Here is a 21,490-nt window from a genome sequence, read left to right on the forward strand (position 1 = left end):
ACGTGTGTAGGTTTTCCCTCTGTAACATGGGGGACTCCCACGTCGGGGCTTTGTTTTGGAATCTGGTCTTTGAGGCTTGCAGACCGTCAGCATTTGCCGTGGCGTGGATGCCCGTGTCTTGCTGTGTCACTTGCACCCATGGCAGACTTGCAGGTTGTGCCGTTTTCCATTTGTCTCTGCTAACACGTGGGCTCGGTTGTCTCATCTGGAAAGAGGGCAGGACCAGGTGTCCTTTAGCTGAATGTGTCACTTCTCCTTGGCGATTGGCCCCAGGAATGTCCTCTGGCTGGACTGGGTCGGAGGGCCGGGAGAGGACGCGGGAGGGTCCGCAGGTACAGAAGCAGCACCGGGCGGGGGCTCTGGCGCTGCCTCGCCGTGTGGGCTGCACCGCGGCGGGATGGGTGCCCACTGGCCTGTGTCCTCTGCTGCAGGACGTCGGGCTGCTTGACTACCAGCACCACCCCCGTGACTACACCTCACACCTGTCGCCTGGCTCCATCATCCAGCCCCAGCGGAGGAGGCCCTCCCTGCTGTCCGAATTTCAGCCCGGGAATGAAAGGTGAGGAGGGGTTTGTGCGTCCATTGCTCAGACGGGGAAGTGGAGGCCTGTGCTCATGAAGAGCTCGCAGGGTCGGTGTTAAACAAAGGGGTGTCAGGCTGTGCCCTTGTCCTGGTGCGGCTGTGACTGGGACAGGGCTGGGGATGGGCAGGGAAGAGCCATGTGGCCCTTGGATTTCCCGCTGTGAGCCTGCAGTGGCCTCTGGGTGTGTGGCCCAGGCAGGAGGGGGTGACCACCAAAAAGTAGGGGAGTGGGGCTGGGTTGCTGGTTGGGAGTGACTGTCCACAGCTGGGTGCACATGGGGAGCCCCTTTCCTCCCATCCCTTTGTCATCCCCTTTTCTCCGAGTCCTCTGCCATCCCTCAGCTGGCAGCCTGGGCCTGTGGGCCTGCCTTGCCTTCCTTAAATCCAGGTGGGAGAGAGCAAGCCATACGGGTGGGGACCCAGTGAGGGGAGGGCCAAGGCCAGAGCAGGGCCCCAAGGTGCCTGAGACAGTAACAGCTCTAATTGCTAAGAGTCGTGAGCTGCTGCTGCTTCTTTTTTTTTTTTTTTTGCGGTACGCGGGCCTCTCACCGTTATGGCCTCTCCCGTTGCGGAGCACAGGCTCCGGACGCGCAGGCTCAGCGGCCACGGCTCACGGGCTCAGCCGCTCCACGGCATGTGGGAACTTCCCGGACCGGGGCACGAACCCGTGTCCCCTGCATCGGCAGGCGGACTCTCAACCACTGTGCCACCAGGGAAGCCCCTACTTCTTTTTTTTTTTTTTTTTTATGCTTGAAAATCTTTTATTGATCACACTATCATACTTCTTTGTGACAAAATTATGTATATAAATGTTTTTTTAACATCTTTATTGGGGTATAATTGCTTTACAATGCTGTGTTAGTTTCTGCTTTATAACAAAGTGAATCAGTTATACATATGCATATGTTCCCATATCTCCTCCCTCTTGCGTCTCCCTGCCTCCCACCCTCCCTATCCCACCCCTCTAGGTGGTCTGCTGCTTCTTTTTGTCACACCACGTGGCTTGTGGGATCTCAGTTCCCCGACCAGGGATTGAACCCAGGCCACGGCACTGAAAGCCTGGAATCCTAACCACTAGGCCACCAGGGAACTCTCGAGAGTCCTGAGCTTCTAACACGCGATGGCCTACTGTAGGCTGTGGGCTGCCAGCGGGCACTTAAACAGGCAGCCGTGCCTGCAGGAAGCCCACAGTCTAGCAGGGGAGGTGCAACAAACGCACAAGGTGCCTCCAGAACGAGGCAGGTGACGTGTTTCCTGCAGGGCAGGGAAGGGCTGCTCTTTGGCTGGAGAGGCCGCGAAAGGCCTCTCAGGGGAGAGATGCTTGGCCACTAAGTAGCCAGCCGCTCAGAGAGCCGGGTGAAGACCTTCCAGGTGGAGGGAGCAACACGTGCAAAGGCCTGGAGGTGGGCATGTGCTTGGCGTGTTCCGGAAAGGCGAGGAGGCCGGGGGGCTGGGCTGAGCCAGGTGGCTGGGGGCCGGGAGGGTGAACTTCGAGGGCACTATGGGAGGTACGCATAGGAGGGCCAGGATATAACTTCCACCCTCAGATCCTTCCGGCCATGTGCAGTGATTCTAGGGGCAAGCAGGGACCGCTGAGGCTGGGCTGGCCCAGGGGCCCTGTCCCATCGTCTCTTCCTTTGTCGCCTTGCTGAGGCTGCGAGGTTGAGGGATGGCCTAGGTGGGACCAGAGTTCCGGAGAGCTGGCCTGGGCCTTCTGTGCTGCCGCAGCTGCATGGAGGCATCCAGGGCCCTGCAGGGAGGCCACTGCCGCGGGCCATGGCTTCAGTCCCTCTGCACCGGGTGGTTTAAAACAGCAGAAACGTGTTCTCTCCCAGTTCCTGGGGGACAGAAGTCTGAAAGCCAGACGCCAGCAGGGCCGCACTCCCTCCGAAGGCTCTGGGAGAGGACCTGCTCCCGGCCTCTGCCAGCTGCTGGAGGCCCAAGGTGTTCCTTGACCTGCTGCTGCATCACCCCAGTCTCTGCCCCCCTCTGTGTCTGTGTCCTCGGCCCTTCTTAGGAGGACGCTTGTCATCGAGTCTAGGTCCCAACTTAATCCAGTATGACCTCATCTCAGTTAATTACGTCTGCAAAGACCCTACCTCCAAAGAAGGTCACATTCTGATGTTCTGGGATGACATGAATTCTGGGGGGACACTAACCTATGATGGTGCCCTTTTCATGTTTCAATGTGGATTCCACCTGCTTCCTGCAGGGCATCTTGTAATTGTGAAGCTGTTGGTTCTCAGGTGGGCAGGAGGGGCATCTTGTGACCTGGCTTTGGCGAGAGACGGGCCCCCCAGGGAGGAGAGGACGGCAGCATAGCCTCAGCCCACGCTGCAGTCAGTAACATTCATTCAGTCTACACGCACTGATTGAACGCCTGCTGTATGTCAGGCCTTAGACAGATGAATGTCCCTGCCCTTGTGGAGCAGACACTCTGGGACGGGGGAGGCGGCCCCCAAACATGCATGAAGCAACACGCAGATGGTGATGGCTGCAAAGAAAGACGGAGAAAACAAGATGGGGTGAGACGGGGCGTATCTGGTGGGCAGGGAGACTGCTGTTAGGAGGAGACGCCCCATGCACTGGGACAGGAAGGAAGAGGAGAGGCAGCATGGAAGGAGCTGGTGTGGAAGTGTTCCAGCCTAGCCAGCGCACAGCCCCTGAGGCAGGAATGCAGTGGGCAAGGTGAACAAGGGCCAGACCAGGCAGGGCCTGAGTGTGGGGGGAATGCGTTTGGATTCTATTCTAAGTTTATTGGGCAAAAAACATCAACTGGAAAAGCATTTCAGCAGGGGCAGTATTTGGGCAGGAGCTGGAGGTGGAGGCTGGGAGTTGTGGCTCAGCTGTGTGTGCTCAGGCAAGGCCATGGCCTCTCTGGGCCAGTTTCCTCCTCTGCAAACTGGGGAGGAGGGTTAAGGAGAGTTAGTTGGGAGTGATTAGGCTGGACAGCTCCTATCTCTGCATAAGGCTGCTGGGCTGACTTGCAAAGGAGGCAAGGCCAGGTTGAGCAGCCAGAGTGCTGTGATCAGCTAGTGATGTCTGCTTTGGGCGAGTGATTTGCAAACAGCGTCATGTGTGTTATCGTCTGTGTTAGACCCACAGTGTTTTTCAGACTTTCCCCGTGAATCACCAGGGATCTTGTTTCAACGCAGAGTCAGCTTCAATAGGTCTGGGGTGGCGTTCAAGATTCTGCATTTGTAAGCAGCGTCAGGAGGGGCTGGTCTGGGGGCCACACTCAGTGAGGGAGCAGGGAATCCATCACCAGTACGTTCTCTTGCTGTAAACGTAGTTAGTGAATGCTGACTCGGAGGAAGACAGAGCTGTAGTTGAGTCCTGCCTCTCTGTGTGCCCTTGAGCAGATGGGCACTCCTCCCGCAGGACGGGCAGCAGACGTGATGCCGTGTGCCCTTGCCCCCCACAGGTCCCAGGAGCTTCACCTGCGACCCGAGTCGCACTCATACCTGCCTGAGCTGGGCAAGTCGGAGATGGAATTCCTGGAGAGCAAGCGCCCTCGCCTGGAGCTGCTGCCTGACCCCCTGCTGCGGCCCTCGCCCCTGTTGGCCGCTGGCCAGCCCGGGGGCTCCGAGGACCTGTCCAAGGTAAGGCCTGCTCAGCCGGGAGCTCCTCTGAGGGTTTGGGTGCTGCTGCGATTGGGCGGGGAACAAGGGAGGGGGTAGGCATGCTGGGCTGGGGGGATGGCTTGAGCGAAGGCTGGGAGAAGGGCTGAGCCCGGGGCGTGCAGAGGCTGGGCAGCCAGAGGAGGGTCCAGGGACGAGCTTGGCTCCGTGGGCCATTTCTTGGCTGGAGAGGGACCGCTTCCCCCACTGCCCCCTCCAGCTGCCGGAGTGTGTCCAGCCCGTGGGGATCACTGTGCCCTGGAGGCACCTGCATTTTACTCTTCTTTAAGCAGAAAGTTGAGCTGAGATGGAGCGGGAGAATGTGCACAGATTAAGCACTCATGGTTTGCTGCTGAGAGAGGTTTTCCTGCTATTTCAGTGAGCCTCAGGACCGTCCACGCTAGAAGCTCATTTGCTCTCTATCTAAACGGAGGAATCACAGCCAGTGGCCCAGATGCTTCTGTCCCCTGGGGTCCCCCAGCTGCCTCAGAGGCTGTCATTTCACTGTCACTGCCTAGGGTGGGGCAGGGACTGTGGCCGGATGATACGCTCATCCTTGGCCGGCTGTGTGATGGATGTCCTTTCCGCACGTGCCGAGCAGTGCGTTTATGCTCCTTCATGACCATGAGGATGCACATTAGCTCATTAACGGCCGCCCAGCTGCCGAGTGAGGTCAGTGCTCATCTCACTGCAGCACCAGTGAGGGTGGGTGGGGCCTGGGAGCCAGGACAGGGGAGGGAAGTGGCCCACTCGGACCTGCTGGATCCTCTTCTCTGCCCGACACTGGATTGGTGGGGTTTCAGGCTGAGGCCAGTTCTGCATCGGGGGGCTGACAGGAAAGGGGTTTCCCGGGGTGGTCACGATGATGATGACAAGCTAACATGGAGGCCCTGACTGTGTGCCGGCTACTGTGCTGAGCGTGAGTGTCCTTCCATTGTGCCTTTCCAGCCTGATGAAGCCCGGTCTGCGATCACCTTTTATAGGCGGGGCCCCAGGCTAAGAGAGCCACTCACCCACGGTCACTGGGAAGTGGGGAGCAGGCCCTGAAGCCCAGGCAGCCCGGGTCTGTAGCCCAGACCTGCCCACTGGGCTGTCCCACCTTGGGCTTCCCCTCTGGTCCCCTGTGCCTGCCATTCTGCCATCCCTGTGTTAGCCTGCTCCTCATAGATTCCATCACTGCTCAGCCTCCTGGGAGGGCTGTTGCCATTGGAAAAGCTATTCCCTGAAGTGGGTCTTGGGCAGTAGGGGAGTGGGGTGCATGTGAAGGGGGGCACAGGGCCACACCAGGGATGCTTGATGTCCACCCCCCACGAGGGACCAGAGCCCCGAGTGGGCCATATCCCTGTGCTCGTGTCTGGTTCTGCCCAGAGAACAGGCTGACGGGTGTCTCTGGACAGCCCTGTTGGGCCTCTGCTGCCTGCCGCGCATCTCTCCAGAACTGGGCTCTGAGTCCTCAGACCTGTGGGTCCATCTGAGGGTCTCCAGGCCTGACAGTGGCTCTGTGCTTGTCCTCCTTCTTAGGGCTCCCTGGGGATGCTTCCTCTCCCTCTGTGGGTCCTTCTCAGTCTTCGCTTCTGTCTCTGTATGTCTCTGTCTCTCTGTCCCTGTGTCTCTGTCTTTCTCTGCCTGGGGTGTGTGTGTGTGTGTCTGTGTCTGTCTCCGTATTTCTGTTTCTCTCTATCTCTGTCTCTGTGTCTGTCTGTCTGTCTTTCTCTCTCTTCTCTTCCTGGACCCCATGGGTGTGGGGGAGTGATGGGCCCAGTGTAGGGGCCTGGCTGGACCAACTACAGTAATTGCTCCAGGCTGTTAAGAACATTTGGAAAGTATGAGCAAATTTTGGGCAAGGGAAGAAGCCAGGGGAGAAACACAACTCTGAGGGAGTTCAGATGTTTTTTGCATCTGCTGTGTAGAATTCAGCTGGGTACGTGAGATGGGAATTTGATGGGATTTTTTTTTTTTTTTTAAACAGCACCTCCCTCCCCACCGGCCCCGGCTGTGTTCCTTTTTCATATAAAAATATGCAATATAAAAATGTCCTGTTTTATAATGCTTCCATGGCCTTCAGCCTCTGGAGTCCTGTGGCATCAGAGGCTGCCTTTGGAATTCACCGAACTTTGTTCTGGGACTTTAGAATCATCACAAACAGCACCATTTCTGAAAATCTCTTGTCTTTTGGGCCCTGTTGGCTGAAAGGGACAGAAAACCCATGTCAAGCAGGTTTAGGCAGGAGTCCTGCTCATATAACTGAAATCGAGGGGTTGTTGGCTTCAGGCACAGCTTGATCCAGGTGACACGTTACCAGGTCTCTATCTCTGTCCATTTCTTGGCCCTGCCATCTTGCACGTGGTCTTGGTGTATTAACAAGGAGAAAGTTTGAGTTTCCAGGCCTTCTGCTTCCCACATTCAAGGCCAAAAAAAAGAACTTTCCCTCTGTCTCCACATTTCCAGGACAAAGCTGTTTATCTCCCTGCCTTTGACTGAGGCCCAGGCCTGTCCTGGAACCCATCATTGGGACTCGGGGAGAGGACTGTGGGTGCCTGAGGCTGGCCCTGCCCTTTCCTGGGTCTGAGACAGGGGGAGCCCCAATGGGTCCTCTCCAGCCCCTAAGGCTTTTGCTGCCTCTGTGTCTGTAATTTTACATAATGAGTTTTTCTGTTCCACATTGGCCTGAATTTTTACACCAAGGGCGTCTGATGGGGAAAATGGTGCCGACTGCTACCTAGCGGTGACTGGTGAGGGTATAGGATTGTTGTTTTCCTCCTGTGGCTTTGGGCCTAAACGAAGGCCAGCAGCCATCGGGAGAACCATCTGGAGGCCCGCTAGCCAGGCTCCCTTGGTCCCATTCCTGGAAAACTCAGCACTGCAGAAAGCACCCTTTGCCCTTCAGGCTTGCATCATCTTCTATTCAGATTGAGGTGAAATTCACATAACATGAAATTAACCACTTTGAAGCGAACAATTCAGTGGCATTTAGTATAGTCACGGGTGTTGGGCACCACCTCTGTCTAGTTCCAGAGCACTTTCATCACCCCAGAAGTAAACCTGGTACCCATCAAACAGTCACTTCCTCCTCGCAGCCCCTGGCAACCACCGATCTGTTTTCTGTCTCTATGGACTTGCCTGTTCTGGACACTTCGTATCGATGGGATCATGCGATGTGTGGCTTTTTATGTCTGGCTTCTCTCACTCGGCATCATGTTCTTAAGGTTCATCTGTGCTTTACCATGCGTCTGTATGTCACTCTGAATCATATTCCATTGTATGGAGAGATCACACTTTATCTGTCAGTTGACGGATCTGCCTGTGTGGTTTTGCTTAGAATAAAAGCTAAGCCTGAACCTTAAGGAAGAAGTCATTGAAGAAGACGGATTTTCCCCATCAAGAATTGAAGAAAAAGTTTCCAGCAACTTTTCCAACAGTTGCTAGCGGTTGCCAACTGCTTCGTCTCACCCCTGCGCTGCTCCTGTCGGGTTTGGGGATGGAAACCTTCTTTTTGCTCATGTCATTTTGAGAATTATCCCTGGGTTGGATGAACTGTTTCAGGGTGTCCTGGCCCCGAAAGCCTTCTGTCCACAGCCCTTGTTCTTGCTGTGCTCCTCTCCGTCCCTTCTCAGTCCTGGTGGAAGATCAGAGGTGGGCAGAAGAGTGGTTTCCTACAGCAGGTAGCAGGACTGGGCTCCAGGAACCATATCGCCAAAGCCTTTTGTCTCAAGAAGCCTGAGAAATGGGACTTACCTGGTGGCGCGGTGGTTAACAATATGCCTGCCAATGCCGGGGACGCAGGTTCGAGCCCTGACCCAGGAAGATCCCACGTGCCGCGGAGCGGCTGAGCCCGTGTGCCACAACTACTGAGCCTGCGCTCTATAGAGCCCGCGAGCCACAACTACTGAGCCCGCGCGCCTAGAGCCCGTGCTCCGCAACGAGAAGCCACTGCAGTGAGAAGCCCCGCGCACTGCAACGAAGACCCAACGCAGCCACCCCCAGCAAAAAAAAGAACCCTGAGAAATGATTGAGGCTGTGGAGGGAGACCAGCCAAGCGCCCTTGGGCACAGAGGGAAGGGGCAGATCTCAGTTAAGGGCTGGGGGAGGGGGCGTGGATCGGGGGGGTCTGATTTCAGGTGGCAGAAAGGTGCAGTTAGGAGAGGGAGTGGCTGGTACAAAGGTCCGGAGATGCCACGGTGCGCAGGCTGCTTCTGGTCTGGCGTGTGTGGGGTCAGGTGCCTGCAGCCCCTGTGTCTGCCCTCCGCCCTCCTATCTGGGAGCAGTTAGGGCCAAACACACACACACACACACACACACACACACACACACACACACACACACTCACACACACTCCTTCTGAGTATTTCTCTAGGGGATCTGTCTTCTGTGCACAGTTTTGCCTCTAATTTCAGGGGGTCTTAGACCCTGGAAGGGATCTTACTCTTGCTTTTCTGCCCAGACACATGGTTCTGAGGGATGAATGAATGCATGGTGGCGACCCCGCTTCTGCTGTGGGACCCCCAGCAACCTGGTTGCATGCTCTGCCTGCTTCTGGAGAGTTCTGAACGAGGCCTGGTCTCTCCCGTCCTGTGCCCTCCAAGCCAAGGCTCCATCGCTTTGTGGCTGGTGACCTCGGGCACGTCGTTGAATCTCACTGGACCTTAGTTTCCTCATCTGGAAAATGGGGAAAACCATATTTTCACTTCCAGGGTGGGCTGTGACAATTATGTGAGTTAAGAGCACAGGTTGGCAAACTCGGCAAGCTCCAACCTGGCCCTCAGCGTGGGTCTGTAAATAAAGTTTTATTGGCACTCAGCCATGCCCATTCTTTCGTGGCCTGTCTGTGGCTGCGTTCCCACTACAGTGGTGGGTGAGTAGTTGGGACAGAGGCCGTCTGACCTACAAAGATTGAAGTGTTTTTCCACCTGGCCCTTGACAGAAAGCGTGCCGACCGCTGGCTTAGAGCCGTGCCAGGCCTGTGCCTGCAGGTTCCCGTACCCTCATCTGTGCCATGGGGATGCAGGGGCAGCCCCCTGGGAGAGCCGCAGCCGGGGCCAGGGTGTGGGGTGTGCCGAGGACTGGGACGGTGCCTGGTTCGGTTTCCTAGGCGTCCCCGAGGAGCGTGGAGGCCCACCTCAGAGCCATGGGGCAGGGCCACATCAGAGCTGTTGAAGGGCTTGAGATCTTTTCTGCCTTTGCCCCCAGGGCTCTGGGTGTGTGGAGGGCCTGGGAGTCTCGACGCCAGCTCTCCCACGTCTCAGATGGCAACGATGAGGCCAGGGTGATCCCCAGACACTGGAGCCCTGTGGGCTTCGGTGGTGTGTGTGTGTGTCTGTGTGTGTGTGTGTGTGTGTATGTGTGTGTGTGTGTGTGTGTAGGACCAAGACCCCGAGGCCAGGAGGGGTGGACTTAGAATGGCACAGGCTCTGCTCAACTCGAGCTGGGGGGTGGGGTGGCACTTGGCAGCCCTGGGGCTGCAGTTGTCCCCGGGAATAATGTGTCCTCTGTCCTCTGCCAGCAGCTGCTGGCTTGGCCTTGAGGATGGTACAGGGCGGGGCTGGTTTGGGGGCAGGACAACCCCAGCCAATGCCTGTGGAGCTCTGACAGTGTGCCAGGCTCTGAGCTGAGTGCTCTGCACATATTAACTCATTCAAGCCTCTCAGCAGGCAGGAGGTGGGACTTGTCCCATTGTACAGATGAGGAAACGGAGGCAGATGATCTGCTTGTGGTCATGATGATGCTGGGAGGTGGCAGGGTGGGTGGGGATTTGAACCCGGGGCTGTACAGGTGAGTGCTCCGGGACAAGGACTGGGTTTTATTTTTTTATTGAGTATCCAGCACAGCTCGGATGCTCAATAAACTTTTGTTGGTAGAATGAAGGAGTCGCCGAATAACTCAATGAAGGATTCCCTTGTTTGTTTAACACATTTTTGAAAACAACTTCATCATACAAAGAGTAATACTCAGTGAAGGAAAATCAGAAAAACGCTGGTAAATTAAAAAGAAGACAGTGAAAATACCCGCCTTCTCCCCCGCTGCCCCGGTAACTACTTTTGACGTCTCTGTATCCCGTTCTCATAGTTTTCCTGTGTGTTTGTGTATATTGTCTACACAACTGGGTTTGCACTGTGTGTGATATTCTGTACCTTGCTGGTCTGGACTGAGCATCGTGAATAAGTGTTCACGGAGCATCAGTCTGGAGGTCGTGGGTCTTGGTTCTCGAGGAGCTTGGTCTGGTGGGAGGGCACAGACGGGGTCAGTGGGGTAAGAGAGAGGTGTGTTATGGGGAAAGGAAAGAGGGAGGGCTTCACGACTTGAGGGACGGTTGGGGAAACTTGCGTGTAGGAGGGTAAAAAGGATCTGCACTTTGGAAAAGGCTGCGGGAGGAACACCTGGCAGGAGGACCAGTGAAGGCAAAGACAGCGAGGTGGGATCAGTAAACAACCCTGTATTTGGCACATGGGGGCTGGCACGACAGATGCCCGGTGTGTTGGTGCCTGAAGTCATGGCTGGAAACTTGTGGATTTTGGGGGGATGGGGGTGCCCCCTGCGCTGATTCCACACCTGTTTTTCCTCCACCACAGGACCGCAGCCTGACAGGCAAGCTGGAGCCGGTGTCTCCTCCCAGCCCCCCACATGCTGACCCTGAGTTGGAGCTGGTACCTCCACGGCTCTCCAAGGAGGAGCTGATCCAGAACATGGATCGGGTGGACCGCGAGATCACCATGGTAGAGCAGCAGATCTCCAAGCTGAAGAAGAAGCAGGTGCGTGTGGGTGGGGCAATGGCGACTCTCAGCTTCTGATTCAGCAGCGGCTGCCGCTGAGAAGACATCAACACTAGCAGTTAGAGCAGTTGTGAACGCGTGCTGAGCACGGCCCATCGTACTGGCTCATTTTTATGCCCTTTACGTTTATTGGACAAGAGAGCTGTTTTGTGTGGTGCTGTCCAAGGGCGCTTTCTGCAATGACAGAAATGTTCTAGGTCTGCACTGTCCACTATGGTAGCCACTACCCGTATGTGACTGTTGAGTCCTTGAAATGTGCCTAGTGCAGCTGAGGAACTGAATTTTTAATGTCGTTTAATTTGAATTGAAATGAAATTTACACTTGAATAGCCACGTGTGGCTACTGTCCTGGGACGGCACAGGAACGATGGGTGGGAGGTCAGCATTTACAGGCAGGCTGTCCAGACATGTGGGGTGGGCAGTTACTTCTCTGTGCCTCACTTTCCTCATCCACAATGTGGGGGGAGATATCTGACCCTGGCTCTGGAAGCTGTATGAGCTGGGCCTCCTAACTCTGCCTTGGAACATTCACCTCTCTGAGCCTCGGTTTCTTGTCTGTAAGATGGGCACAGATGTGACACCACCTCATAAGGTTGTGAGGAGAGAACAGAGTCATGTGGTGAAAAGAAGTCCTCGTTGTCACTGTCGAAACCAAAAGAAAAGTTAACGTAAAGATTAATAATATTAACTTTATAATTTTAGTTTTAATATTATTGATAGAAAGTTGATAATCTGCCTTTTCCTGGGTCTCCTCCTGCTTCCGTCTGTGGCATCTTCAGGTGTCTGCTCAGATGTCCCCTCCACTGAGGGACCCGCCCTAGCCTTTACAGGAGTCCTCATCCCCAGCCATCCTCTACCCTGGGGGTCAGCAAATCCAGCCAGATCCAGCTCGGTGCCTGGTTTTGTAAATAAAGTTTTATTGGCACACAGCCTCGTCCATTTGTTTACACATCATCTGTGGCTGCTTTTATGATACAGCCTCAAAGCTGGGTGGTCACGACAGAGACTGTGTGGCCAACAGAGCCTAAGATATTTACTTCCTGGTCCTTTACAGAAAAAGTTTGCCACCCCTGCTCCAGCCCGTCATCCTGCCTGATGGTGTCACCATTTGAACGAATACATATCTTGCTTTGTGACACAGTGGTCGTCTCACGACAACGGTGCAAAAGCACAGTTCTTGTCTCCTGTTCCCTGCTGTGCTCCTAGCAACGCCAGCACGGAGTGGGTGCTCCTTAAAAACTGTGGATTGAGATAGTGTGACACGTGTGTTGACCCTGGGGGAAGCAGGGTCACACCCGATCCCCTCCAGGTGAGGATGTATGGGCTCCATGGAGGTTCGAGGACCCACTCTGGCCACCATGGGCAGTAGAGGGAAGGCTGGTGAGAGATGCTTCCCGGAAGCCAGTTCAGGGCTATGAGAGTGGAACTGGAAAGATGTGCAGTGGGAGGGAGCATTGATCCCAAGAGGCCTCGTGGCTGTCGTTCACCTGGGGGGACCTGAGGATGGTCCAGAAGCTGGACTGGCCAGCGAGGCTCGGCCAGCTGGGGTTGGTAGGTGGGTTTCCAGGATGGCAGCTCAGCATGTAGGGGGGCCGGGCCCCAGTTGGAGTCAGGCAGGCGTGGCCAAGGCCCGTGGAGTGCTGGGACCTTTAGTCCCCCTGGGCCTGGCTTTGGGCCCAGGCTGAAGCCACAGGCCATGTGCACACGTTTGTGACTGCAGCCAGAAGCCACGTGGCTCAGGGCAGCCCTCAATAGAGTTTTGGGTTTTAATTCCACTTTGGCATTTTTCTTTTTTAACTAAAATTCACAAAACATAGAATGACTCATCTTAAGGTGGACAACCCAGCAGCCTTTAGTACATTCACAGCGTTGTGCAACCACCCGTTCTATCTAGTTCTAGTTCCAAGACATTTTCATGACCCCGAAAGGAGGCCCCGTACACATTCGCAGTCACTTCCATTTTCCCGTCCCCACCAGCCACTAATCCGCTTTCTGCCTCTATGGATTTGTCTGGACGTTTTCTATAAGTGGGATCAGACACTGTGTGGCATTTTGTGTCCGGCATCTTCCACTCAGCATCATGTTTTCAAGGTTCGTCCATGCCGCAGCCTGTGCCAGTGTTTCATTCCTTTCACTGCCAAGTAATATTCCACTGTGTGGATGGATGGACCACGTTTGTTTATCCATGCGTCAGTTGATGGACGTTTGGGTTATCTCCACCTTTTGACTACAGTGAACCACGCCGTGAACTTTTGCGTTCATGTTTTTGAGCACCTGTTTTCGATTCTGTGGGTCTGTACCTAGGGATGGAATTGCTGGGTCCCGTGGTAACTCTGTGTTTAACGTTTGGTGCCTCGGGGAGGGGCACCTTCACTGACTGGCGAGAATCTCCTTTCTGGCCGTGTATGCCTTCCATTTCTTGCCTTAGTTTGTTTCGCACTGTTTGGAGGGATTTCAGTGTTTTGGCAGGTGCTGGCTGCCCTTCTGAAAGCTACCAACAGGGGTCACTGTGGGACTGAGGCAGCTGGGCTCAACCCTCCAGGCCTTCTGCCAGCAGAAGCCAAAACGATCCTCTGGCTCTTTCTGCGTTGCTCTCCTCTTGGCCGTGTTTTTGAGTTCATAACGCTTTGCTCCATGGTCAGGGGCAGGATGTGTGAGCCTTGTGAGCAACGAACAGTGTTCTCATCTCGCTCAAGATGGCCTGTCAGATTGTACACCTGCGCACTGGCCTCCTGTGTGACCTTGGGCCAGTGTCTCAAGCTCTCTGGTCTTTGCTTTGCCTTTTGGGTATAAAGCAGACAGCAGCACGAAGGGAAGTCCTTTATGGTGTTTGGAGGAGGGGGGTCCAGTATGAAGACCGCAGGGCAGATGGCGATAACGACGAGGATGAGAAGCTGCCTTTTAGGTGCTGAGTGCTTTGCGTGCGTCAGCTTGTTTCATTCTCATAGCAACTCTCTAGGATGGAAACTTGAATTATCCCCACTTTCCAGATGAGGAAAGTGAGGCTCAGGAGTTTAGCAAGCTCCCAAGGTTACACGGCAAGTAAATAGTAGAAATAGCGTCTGGTCTGGACAGTTTGGGTCCAGAGTCGCCACAGCCTCTCCTGAGGATGACGGTACCGATGGCAGAAATAATGGATAACGGCTGGCCTTCAGCGAGCCCCCAGTCTGCACAGTACATACATTAACTCATCAGGGAGGCACAGCCACGAGCCCCACTTTACAGATGTGGAAGCTGAGGCACAGCGGAGTTAAGCTGCTCGCCGATGCTCACCTAGCGGATAAATCGCCACGGTTGGACTTGAACCCAGGAAGGCTGGCTGCAGAGCCCGGAGTTGGCCCTGGTTGGGCCCTCCCCTTTGGGAACTGGGGCCTCTCCGGGGCTCGGAGTCCCTGCGGGTGACTCAGGGGAAATGGTTAGCAGCCTGACTTCCTGTGTGGGGCCACCCGCCCTCCCGCCCAGGGGTGCCGCCCTCCCGCCCAGGGGCAGGGGGCGCTGTCTCTCCTTCCTCCTGCTGGCGTGCTCACCACTCCACTCTCCCCGCTCGCTCCCCACAGCAACAGCTGGAGGAGGAGGCCGCCAAGCCACCGGAGCCCGAGAAGCCCGTGTCGCCACCACCCATCGAGTCAAAGCATCGCAGTCTGGTGCAGATCATCTACGACGAGAACCGGGTACGCCCTGACCTGCCCGCAGAGCCCCTACACCAGCTTCTCCTGCTCTCCCTATGCCGGCCACCAGGTGGGATGCAGGTGTCGCTGTGAAGGGCCTGGCTCTCTCCCGGGGCCTTGGTGTTCCCATCTGTGAAATGGGAACCTGTATGACCACCCCCCCACCCCCACAAACCTGGGTGTGTGTGTGGGAGGGGGAAAGGGTGCCCAGTGGAGACCCATCTTGGTGTGGCTGTGGTCTGTTCTGCTCAGACATGCCGACTGGTGTGGACCGTGGCTGGCCTGTGGGATGCAAAGGAAAATGCAGGCATCAGGTCATAGGAGAGCTTCAGGGGCCAGGTGATCAGCGGGGGGAACGGGCAATCACTTAGGTACTCATGCAGAAGAAATTCCTGTAATGCAGAAAACAATAGTAATATTATTCATCACGACAGCAAACATTAGGTGAACAGCTCCTCCAGGCGATGGGCCAGGTGTTTTACATAGCAGTCCTCAGAGGGTAGGTATGGTGATTGTCTCCATTTAACACAGGGAGAAATTGAGGCCCAGAGAGGTTAAGTGACTTGTCCAAAGTCACACAGCTGGGAAGCAGTGGACCTGGGATTTGAACCCGTGGGCCATCAGATCCCAGGGCCTGATTCGTCAGCACTAGCCTCTGCTTACATTTAGCCCTGGAAAGGGCTGTTGGATGGTTGAACGCAGGGTCTGTAGCAGACAGTGGGGGCTTACAGAGATCTGTGGAGGGCAGCTGCTGGGTGTCTGGAGGGGGAGGGGCTCAAGGTACCCAGAGCAGAGTGTCTCCCAGGGGCTGAACCCCAAGGCTTGAGCTGCTCTAGAGCCTGGGAACATGTGCCTAGGGCTATAGCTCCAGGCAGGAAGCTATTGGATCAACTGGTGGCTCTGCCTCCACCTCTTGAAGCTGCAACAGATGCAGGATGAGACTGAACCTGCTGGAGGCCTGGGAACTGTGTGCTGGGCCTTGCAGGGCCGGTCACCCTTCCATGCCCTGGCTCCCTGCCCCAAATAACACTAATAACAATCACAGTGATAGGAGAACTAAGGGGCCACATGTGCTTTAGCCAGATGTCCTGGGTTCAAATCCCATTTCTACCACTTCCTGGCACTGTGACCTTGGGCAAATTAATTAAGTCTCCCTGCAACCCATGTTCCTTACCAGTAAAATGACGATAATTATAGCACCTACCTTATACCATGGTGTGGGGATTAGATGAGTTCATTATGTAGTGCCCTTGGAACAATGCCTGGCACCATGTAGGTGCTAGCTGGCACTATTAATTGTTGTCATTGTTGTAGTCTTTGTTATTCTTTTCTTCTTGTTATTGTTTATATTTTGCATGATTTCATTTATTCCTCTCCAGACCCATTTAAGATGGGTACTATTATTCTTTCTATTTCACTCATAAAGAAGCCATGGCATTAAAAAAAAAAAAAAAAAAGAAGCCATGGCTCAGAGAGGGAAGGTGACCTACCTGAGACTGCACAGCAAGTGAGCTTTGAGGCTGGGGATCGGAGCCAGGGTTGAGTTGGCTCCAGGAGCCTGTGGTAGGGGGACAAAAGCGGAGCTCTGGATCTGTCACCCTGGCAGCCCCTCTGCCTGCCCTCCCTGATCCTTGGGTGGGAAAGCAGGCACAGTTCCTTCCAGCAGCTGTGGTGGCAAGTTGATGGCTTTGCCCAGGATGTCACCACAGTGCCCTTGGCCCTTTTTGGGGGCTCAGTCTTTTGGGGGCCGGCAGACTCTAGCAGGCTGGAGCCCTCAGCCCTCCCCAGCCAGACTCGAAGGCACAGGCCTTTGGTGCCCCCTGTGGGAAATTGGCTCCATGTTCCATCCCAGCCACTCGTCCCCACTTCCCTGGGGATTTGGGGGGTCCCCTCCGGGTCTCACCAGGTTCTCCCCAAAGAGCTATAGCTACAGATCTGATTGGTCTTTGGTTCCTTGGCCTCAGCACTCCCCCTCCCCCAAGAGCAGTTAAGACACCCCTTCCCGGGTCTTACCCTGGGTGGTCTCCCTGCCAGAATTCCCGCTTCCTCCCGCCCTGATTTTCTGCAGCTCTGTGTGAGGGAGGGTGGTGGGTGGGCCTGGATTCCAGTCCAGCCTGTGCCCTCATGAGCTGGGTGGTTTATTTCACTTCCAGGCCTTCCCTCGTCCCGGGTCCTGGCCACGGTCTTTTTTTTCTTTCTTTATTTTAAATAAATTTATTTATTTCATTTTTGGCTGCGTTGGTCTTCGTTGCTGCACACGGGCTTTCTCTAGTTGCGGTGAACTGTGGCTACCCTTCATTGTGGTGCAGGGCTTCTCATTGTGGTGGCTTCTCTTGTTGCGGAGCACGGGCTCTAGGCACACGGGCTTCAGTAGTTGTGGCGCACGGGCTCAGTAGTTGTGGCTCACGAGCTCTACAGCGCAGGCTCAGTAGTTGTGGCGCACGGGCTTAGTTGCTCCGCGGCATGTGGGACCTTCCCGGACCAGGGCTCGAACCCACGTCCCCTGCGCTGGCAGGCGGACTCTTGTCCACTGCGCCACCAGGGAAGTCCCCCTGGCCACATTCTTGAGGCCACAGAGTTGATGTGGCTGAGACGGTGACTGGAAGGGCTTTGTAAACTGTGAAGTGCTGTGCCAGGAAGGGTCCAGGAAGTCAAGATTCTTGGGTACAAGAGGCAAAAACTCAGCTCAGACTGGTTGAGGCTTAAAGAGGGGTTATTGAGTCTCGCGATGAAAGTTGGTGTTAGTTTACTTCAAGTATGTGTGGACTCAGGTGCTCACACAAAGATGTTTGGGAGCGCTCTGTCCCCACCTCTGCTCTCTCTGTGCCAGTGTCATTCCCAGGCGGGGTTTCCCAGGACATGGAGAAATGACTGCCCGCAGCTCTAGGCCCACTGACCACTCCCAGGCCAGGTGGGAAACTCTTCCCAGACGTCTCAGCAACAGTCCCAGGGTTGGCTCTCATTGGCTGGCTGGAGTCACAAGCCCACTTCTCAGCCAGTGGAGGCCAGTGGATTTGAGTACGCTGATTGGTCAGGGCTGGATCTTAGGCCAACCTCTGGAGTCTGGTGGTGGAGTCAGCCCCCTCCCCGCCCTGCCCCAGGGAATAGATAGAGGAGGGGGGCGCTTCTCCCAAGAGGAGGTCAGGGGCAGTGGAGCGGAGGCTGGCGGGGCCTAAGCAGCCTGTGCCCCCGACCCTGGGCTGGTGCCTACCAAGTTGGGGTCCCAGAGCACAGGCATTGTCCTCTCTCCCCCCCAGCTCCTCAGGCTGGGGGCTTTATGCCCGTTTATGCTGATTTCATCCTGATGGGGTTCTGACAGTAAGTGGGAGTCAGCACCCCTACTCCGTATTTTCAGATGAGGAAATAGAAGCCCTGGTTAATTTCCCCGCGGCCTTTCAGCTAGTGAGTGTCGGGCTAGGGCTCCAACCCTGGTTCCTGGGATTCTGAGACCAGGCCTCTGCCTGGTAATTTCAGGTGCGCAGGGCCTGTCCATTCATTCATTCCTTCAGCAGCCGTGTAACTGGACATCTGCTCTGGGCCTGCCACTGTTCCAGGCACTGGGGGTGCAGTGGTGACCTCGGCCCCAGCCCACTCATGTTGGCTTTCTGATGGGGGGAGACGGAATCACACTCAAGCCACCACATGCAGGCACAACGAGGGCCTGAGGAAGTTGCCCCTCCTTGTCCCGATCCCCCTTTCTTTCCTTTCATCTCTGCCTCACTTTGCCCCAGCCCCGTTGACCCTTGTGTTTCCTGACTATGCAGGCGTGCTCTTGCCTCAGGGCCTTTGCACTGGCTGCACCCTCTGCCCGCAGCTCCTTTTTCCCACTGGGCTCGCTCTCTCACTCTTTCAGCTGTTTCTTCAAATGTCCCCTTTTCAGCCAAGCCCCATTTTGACCCTCTGTTTAATCCTGAAAACCGTCAACGCCTCCTCTCCCTGGCTTTAATTTTGTCCTTTGCCCTTGTTCCCACTGGACATAATTCATATTTTCTTGTTTATTGTGTTTATTGTGAACAGAGGCTCTGTGAGGACAGGGGTATCTGTCTTTCTCTCCCAGCTATATCTCTAGCACCTAGAACAGTGCCTGGCACACAGTAGGTGCTTACTAAATGTCTGCTGAACAAACGAATGAATGGCAGAGGGTAGGGAGACTCTTCCTCCGGAAGAGTCCTCTGGTTTGGGGGCTGTGGGGGGACTGGCCTCTGCCCCCAGTGAAGGCTGGCGGGGGTCCCCCTGCCTGGGCTGAGCTTCAGGGGCCGGAAGCCGAGTGGGCAGGAGCCCCTCAGATGCCTTGGGCAGGAATAGCCAGGACTTACTGCCCCTTGGGGGATCAATCGGATTAAATTTTAATCCTCCTTCCTTTCCTGCTGGTTCCTCTGAGAGGCGGACACAAGGGTCTGTCTCTAAATGCCCCACCGGCTGGAAAACGCAGCTTCCCGCCAGGCAGGGCCTGCGTGGCTGTTCTGCAGACTGGGCTCTGGCTCATCATCCCTTCGGGGCACGAGGACGAGGCGTCAGCGCGCATAGGGTGGGGAGGGGGGGTGGCTGCGTGGCGGGGCCGGGCAGGTGCACACAGATGACAGAACAGGAAACAGGGTTCTTCTAGGCCCCGAGGGGCAGGAACGGGCGCTGCAGGGCCAGGACTGGGAAAGGCCTCTTGGAAGCAGTGGGTGGGCCGTCGCCCCGAGGAGGGCATTCGGGCGCGGGGGTCACAGCTCAGGCGAAGGCTCACAGAGGAGACAGGGTCTCCATTGATCTTCAGAGGGGGTGTGTCGGGGGTGGGAGGTGGAGGTCTGGTGGGTCTGGAAGGATGCTCACACTTTGAGTTTGGGTAAAACAAACACAAGCAGCATTCGTCAGCGCTAGCGAAGGATGTGTAAATAAGGGACAACTGGCACAGCGCTGGTGCTCTAGGAATTTAGGGCAGTGGGCGATCCAGGTAGACGTCCTGGGGGAGACTTGAGCTAGGTCTGCACGATGGGCTCTGTTGGGAAAAGGTAGAAGGATATTTGCAGTGGAGAGGACTGTGGCCTGTCCGAAGATGGCGAGGAAGCAGAACTCCTGGAGGCCCTCTGATGGCTGAGGGTGAGAGGGAAATCAGAGAGTAGGACCCAGGTCCCCTTTGGTCTTCGATTTTAAGCATCTTACTAGTAAAGTTTTTTATCCAGTGTGATTATGACTAAGCAGGACAGAGACGAGCAATTCTCTTGGTAATGACCAAGACTGGGAAGCATGTTGTAGAGCATTTTGGGGGTCCAGGCACCCTGATTCTCAGCTTCAGACTCCCTTCCCACCCGAGTCGTGATTCAGGGCTTTCAGAGCAGCGGCTCAGGCCCTGTCCTGAGCCGGGCCCTTGCCTCTGCCTCTGCGTCTGGCCGTCCTAACTGCTCCTGGCATCCAGGGCTTCCTCCAAATTCCTCCGCCTACAGAGAGCGTCGTCCTAACGGACTTGTGAACAGGAGTCCACGAATTCCGCCTCACTCACTCGGTCGTCTCCGTCACACACCCGGGAGGGCTCTGGAAGGGGTCTTCCGGCTGCTTGTACAGACGAGGACGCCGGGCCTCGGGGGTAACTGCTCCCCGAAATGCTGTAGCGCTTGGCCCCTGGACGCGGTGTGGAGGGCTGGGCAGCGGGGGCCTAGCGGGAGGTAGGGGCTGGGCTCCTGGCTTCCTGGGTACGTGGGTGCTGCCTTCACTCTGCAGTAGAGGAGGGTGAGGCCTGGAGCTCAGGCTGGAGCTGACGAGCTAGAATGGGGGCTCCAAGGGGCGGGGCGCCGGCCAGGGGGCTGGTCAGCGTGAGATCCGGCCGCCCTGCTCATCAGGAGCTGGGATAGCGTGTGTGTGTGTGTGTGTGTGTGTGTGTGTGTTGGGGGTACACGTGCGCATGTGTGTGGGTTCGTGTATAACTGTGGAAAGCTGTGCTCACATGTGTGCAAATGGTGTGCGTGGCTCAGCCCCGGTAGAGCCCGTGACTTCTGTGCGCTTGTGCATCCATGCACATATGTATGTGGATACACGTGTGTTTGGGTCAGCACGTGTAGGCGCAGCTGTGGTTACGTGTGCGTGGAGACACCCGGGCGTTTGTGGGTAACTCGTTAGCTATGTGGCACGTGTAGAGGCACGTGAGTGGCTGTGCGCACGTGTATGCAAAGTGGCTTGCGTGGGGCACGTGTGTGACTGTGTGTTTATACTTTTGCACACGCACGTGTCCGCTTGGGTACACAGTGTATTTGTGCATGCTGTGCACGTGCATGTGTGAAGGCGTGTGTGTGTGTGAGTCGTCTGGTATGACACACGTGTGTACATGTTTGTACTCTTATAGATGTAGACGTAGTGTTTGGTCATGTGGGTCCACGGGGCTCGTGTGCACCTGTCTGCACAGGTGACTAAGGTCTTTCGTGCCCCAGGTGCTCTGGCCCCCGGGAGGCCAGGCCGCTCGGACCCTGGGGTCCCCAGCAGGAGGAGTGCCGTCTCCCTGTGAGACCCGAACCCCCAGTGTCAGGCAAGAGCCCTGGCGGCGGGTCGAAGCCAGGGGTGGGCGGTTTGTCCCGTCCTGTTGGCTTGTGCTCCTGATTTGTCCCCTGCAGCTGAGCAGGGTGACCTCAGGCAGTGACTTCCCAAAGGCTAGGCGCTGTGGGAGACCCGGTGGGCCTTGGCCAAGAGTTTGGCTTTGGTTCTCGTGGTGGCGAGAAGCCGTCAGCCGAGCGGGTGGGAGGGAGTTCCTAGTGTGGGTCTGAATCTGTGGCCGTGCTCCATTCCAGGGTGTTGGGGGGAGCCTCCCCTCCATTTGCAGAGGGACATTAAAACAGAAGCGACAGCATACACTTTATTCCTCGTAAAACTTCCTTGAAAA

At 55.9% G+C, this 21,490-nt stretch overlaps 1 protein-coding gene across 1 annotated transcript in view; it reads left to right on the forward strand.

Moving 5' to 3' along the window:
• NCOR2 (nuclear receptor corepressor 2) overlaps nucleotides 1–21,490 on the forward strand; it is a 221,843-nt gene that overhangs the window by 75,634 nt on the left and 124,719 nt on the right. The window contains 4 exon segments of the mRNA XM_073789935.1: nucleotides 432–559; nucleotides 4,007–4,184; nucleotides 10,769–10,948; nucleotides 14,527–14,640. Coding sequence (XP_073646036.1) covers nucleotides 432–559; nucleotides 4,007–4,184; nucleotides 10,769–10,948; nucleotides 14,527–14,640 — 600 coding nt within the window.

The sequence above is a fragment of the Tursiops truncatus genome, chromosome 13 (assembly GCF_011762595.2).
Source record: "Tursiops truncatus isolate mTurTru1 chromosome 13, mTurTru1.mat.Y, whole genome shotgun sequence".
NCBI lineage: Eukaryota > Metazoa > Chordata > Mammalia > Artiodactyla > Delphinidae > Tursiops > Tursiops truncatus.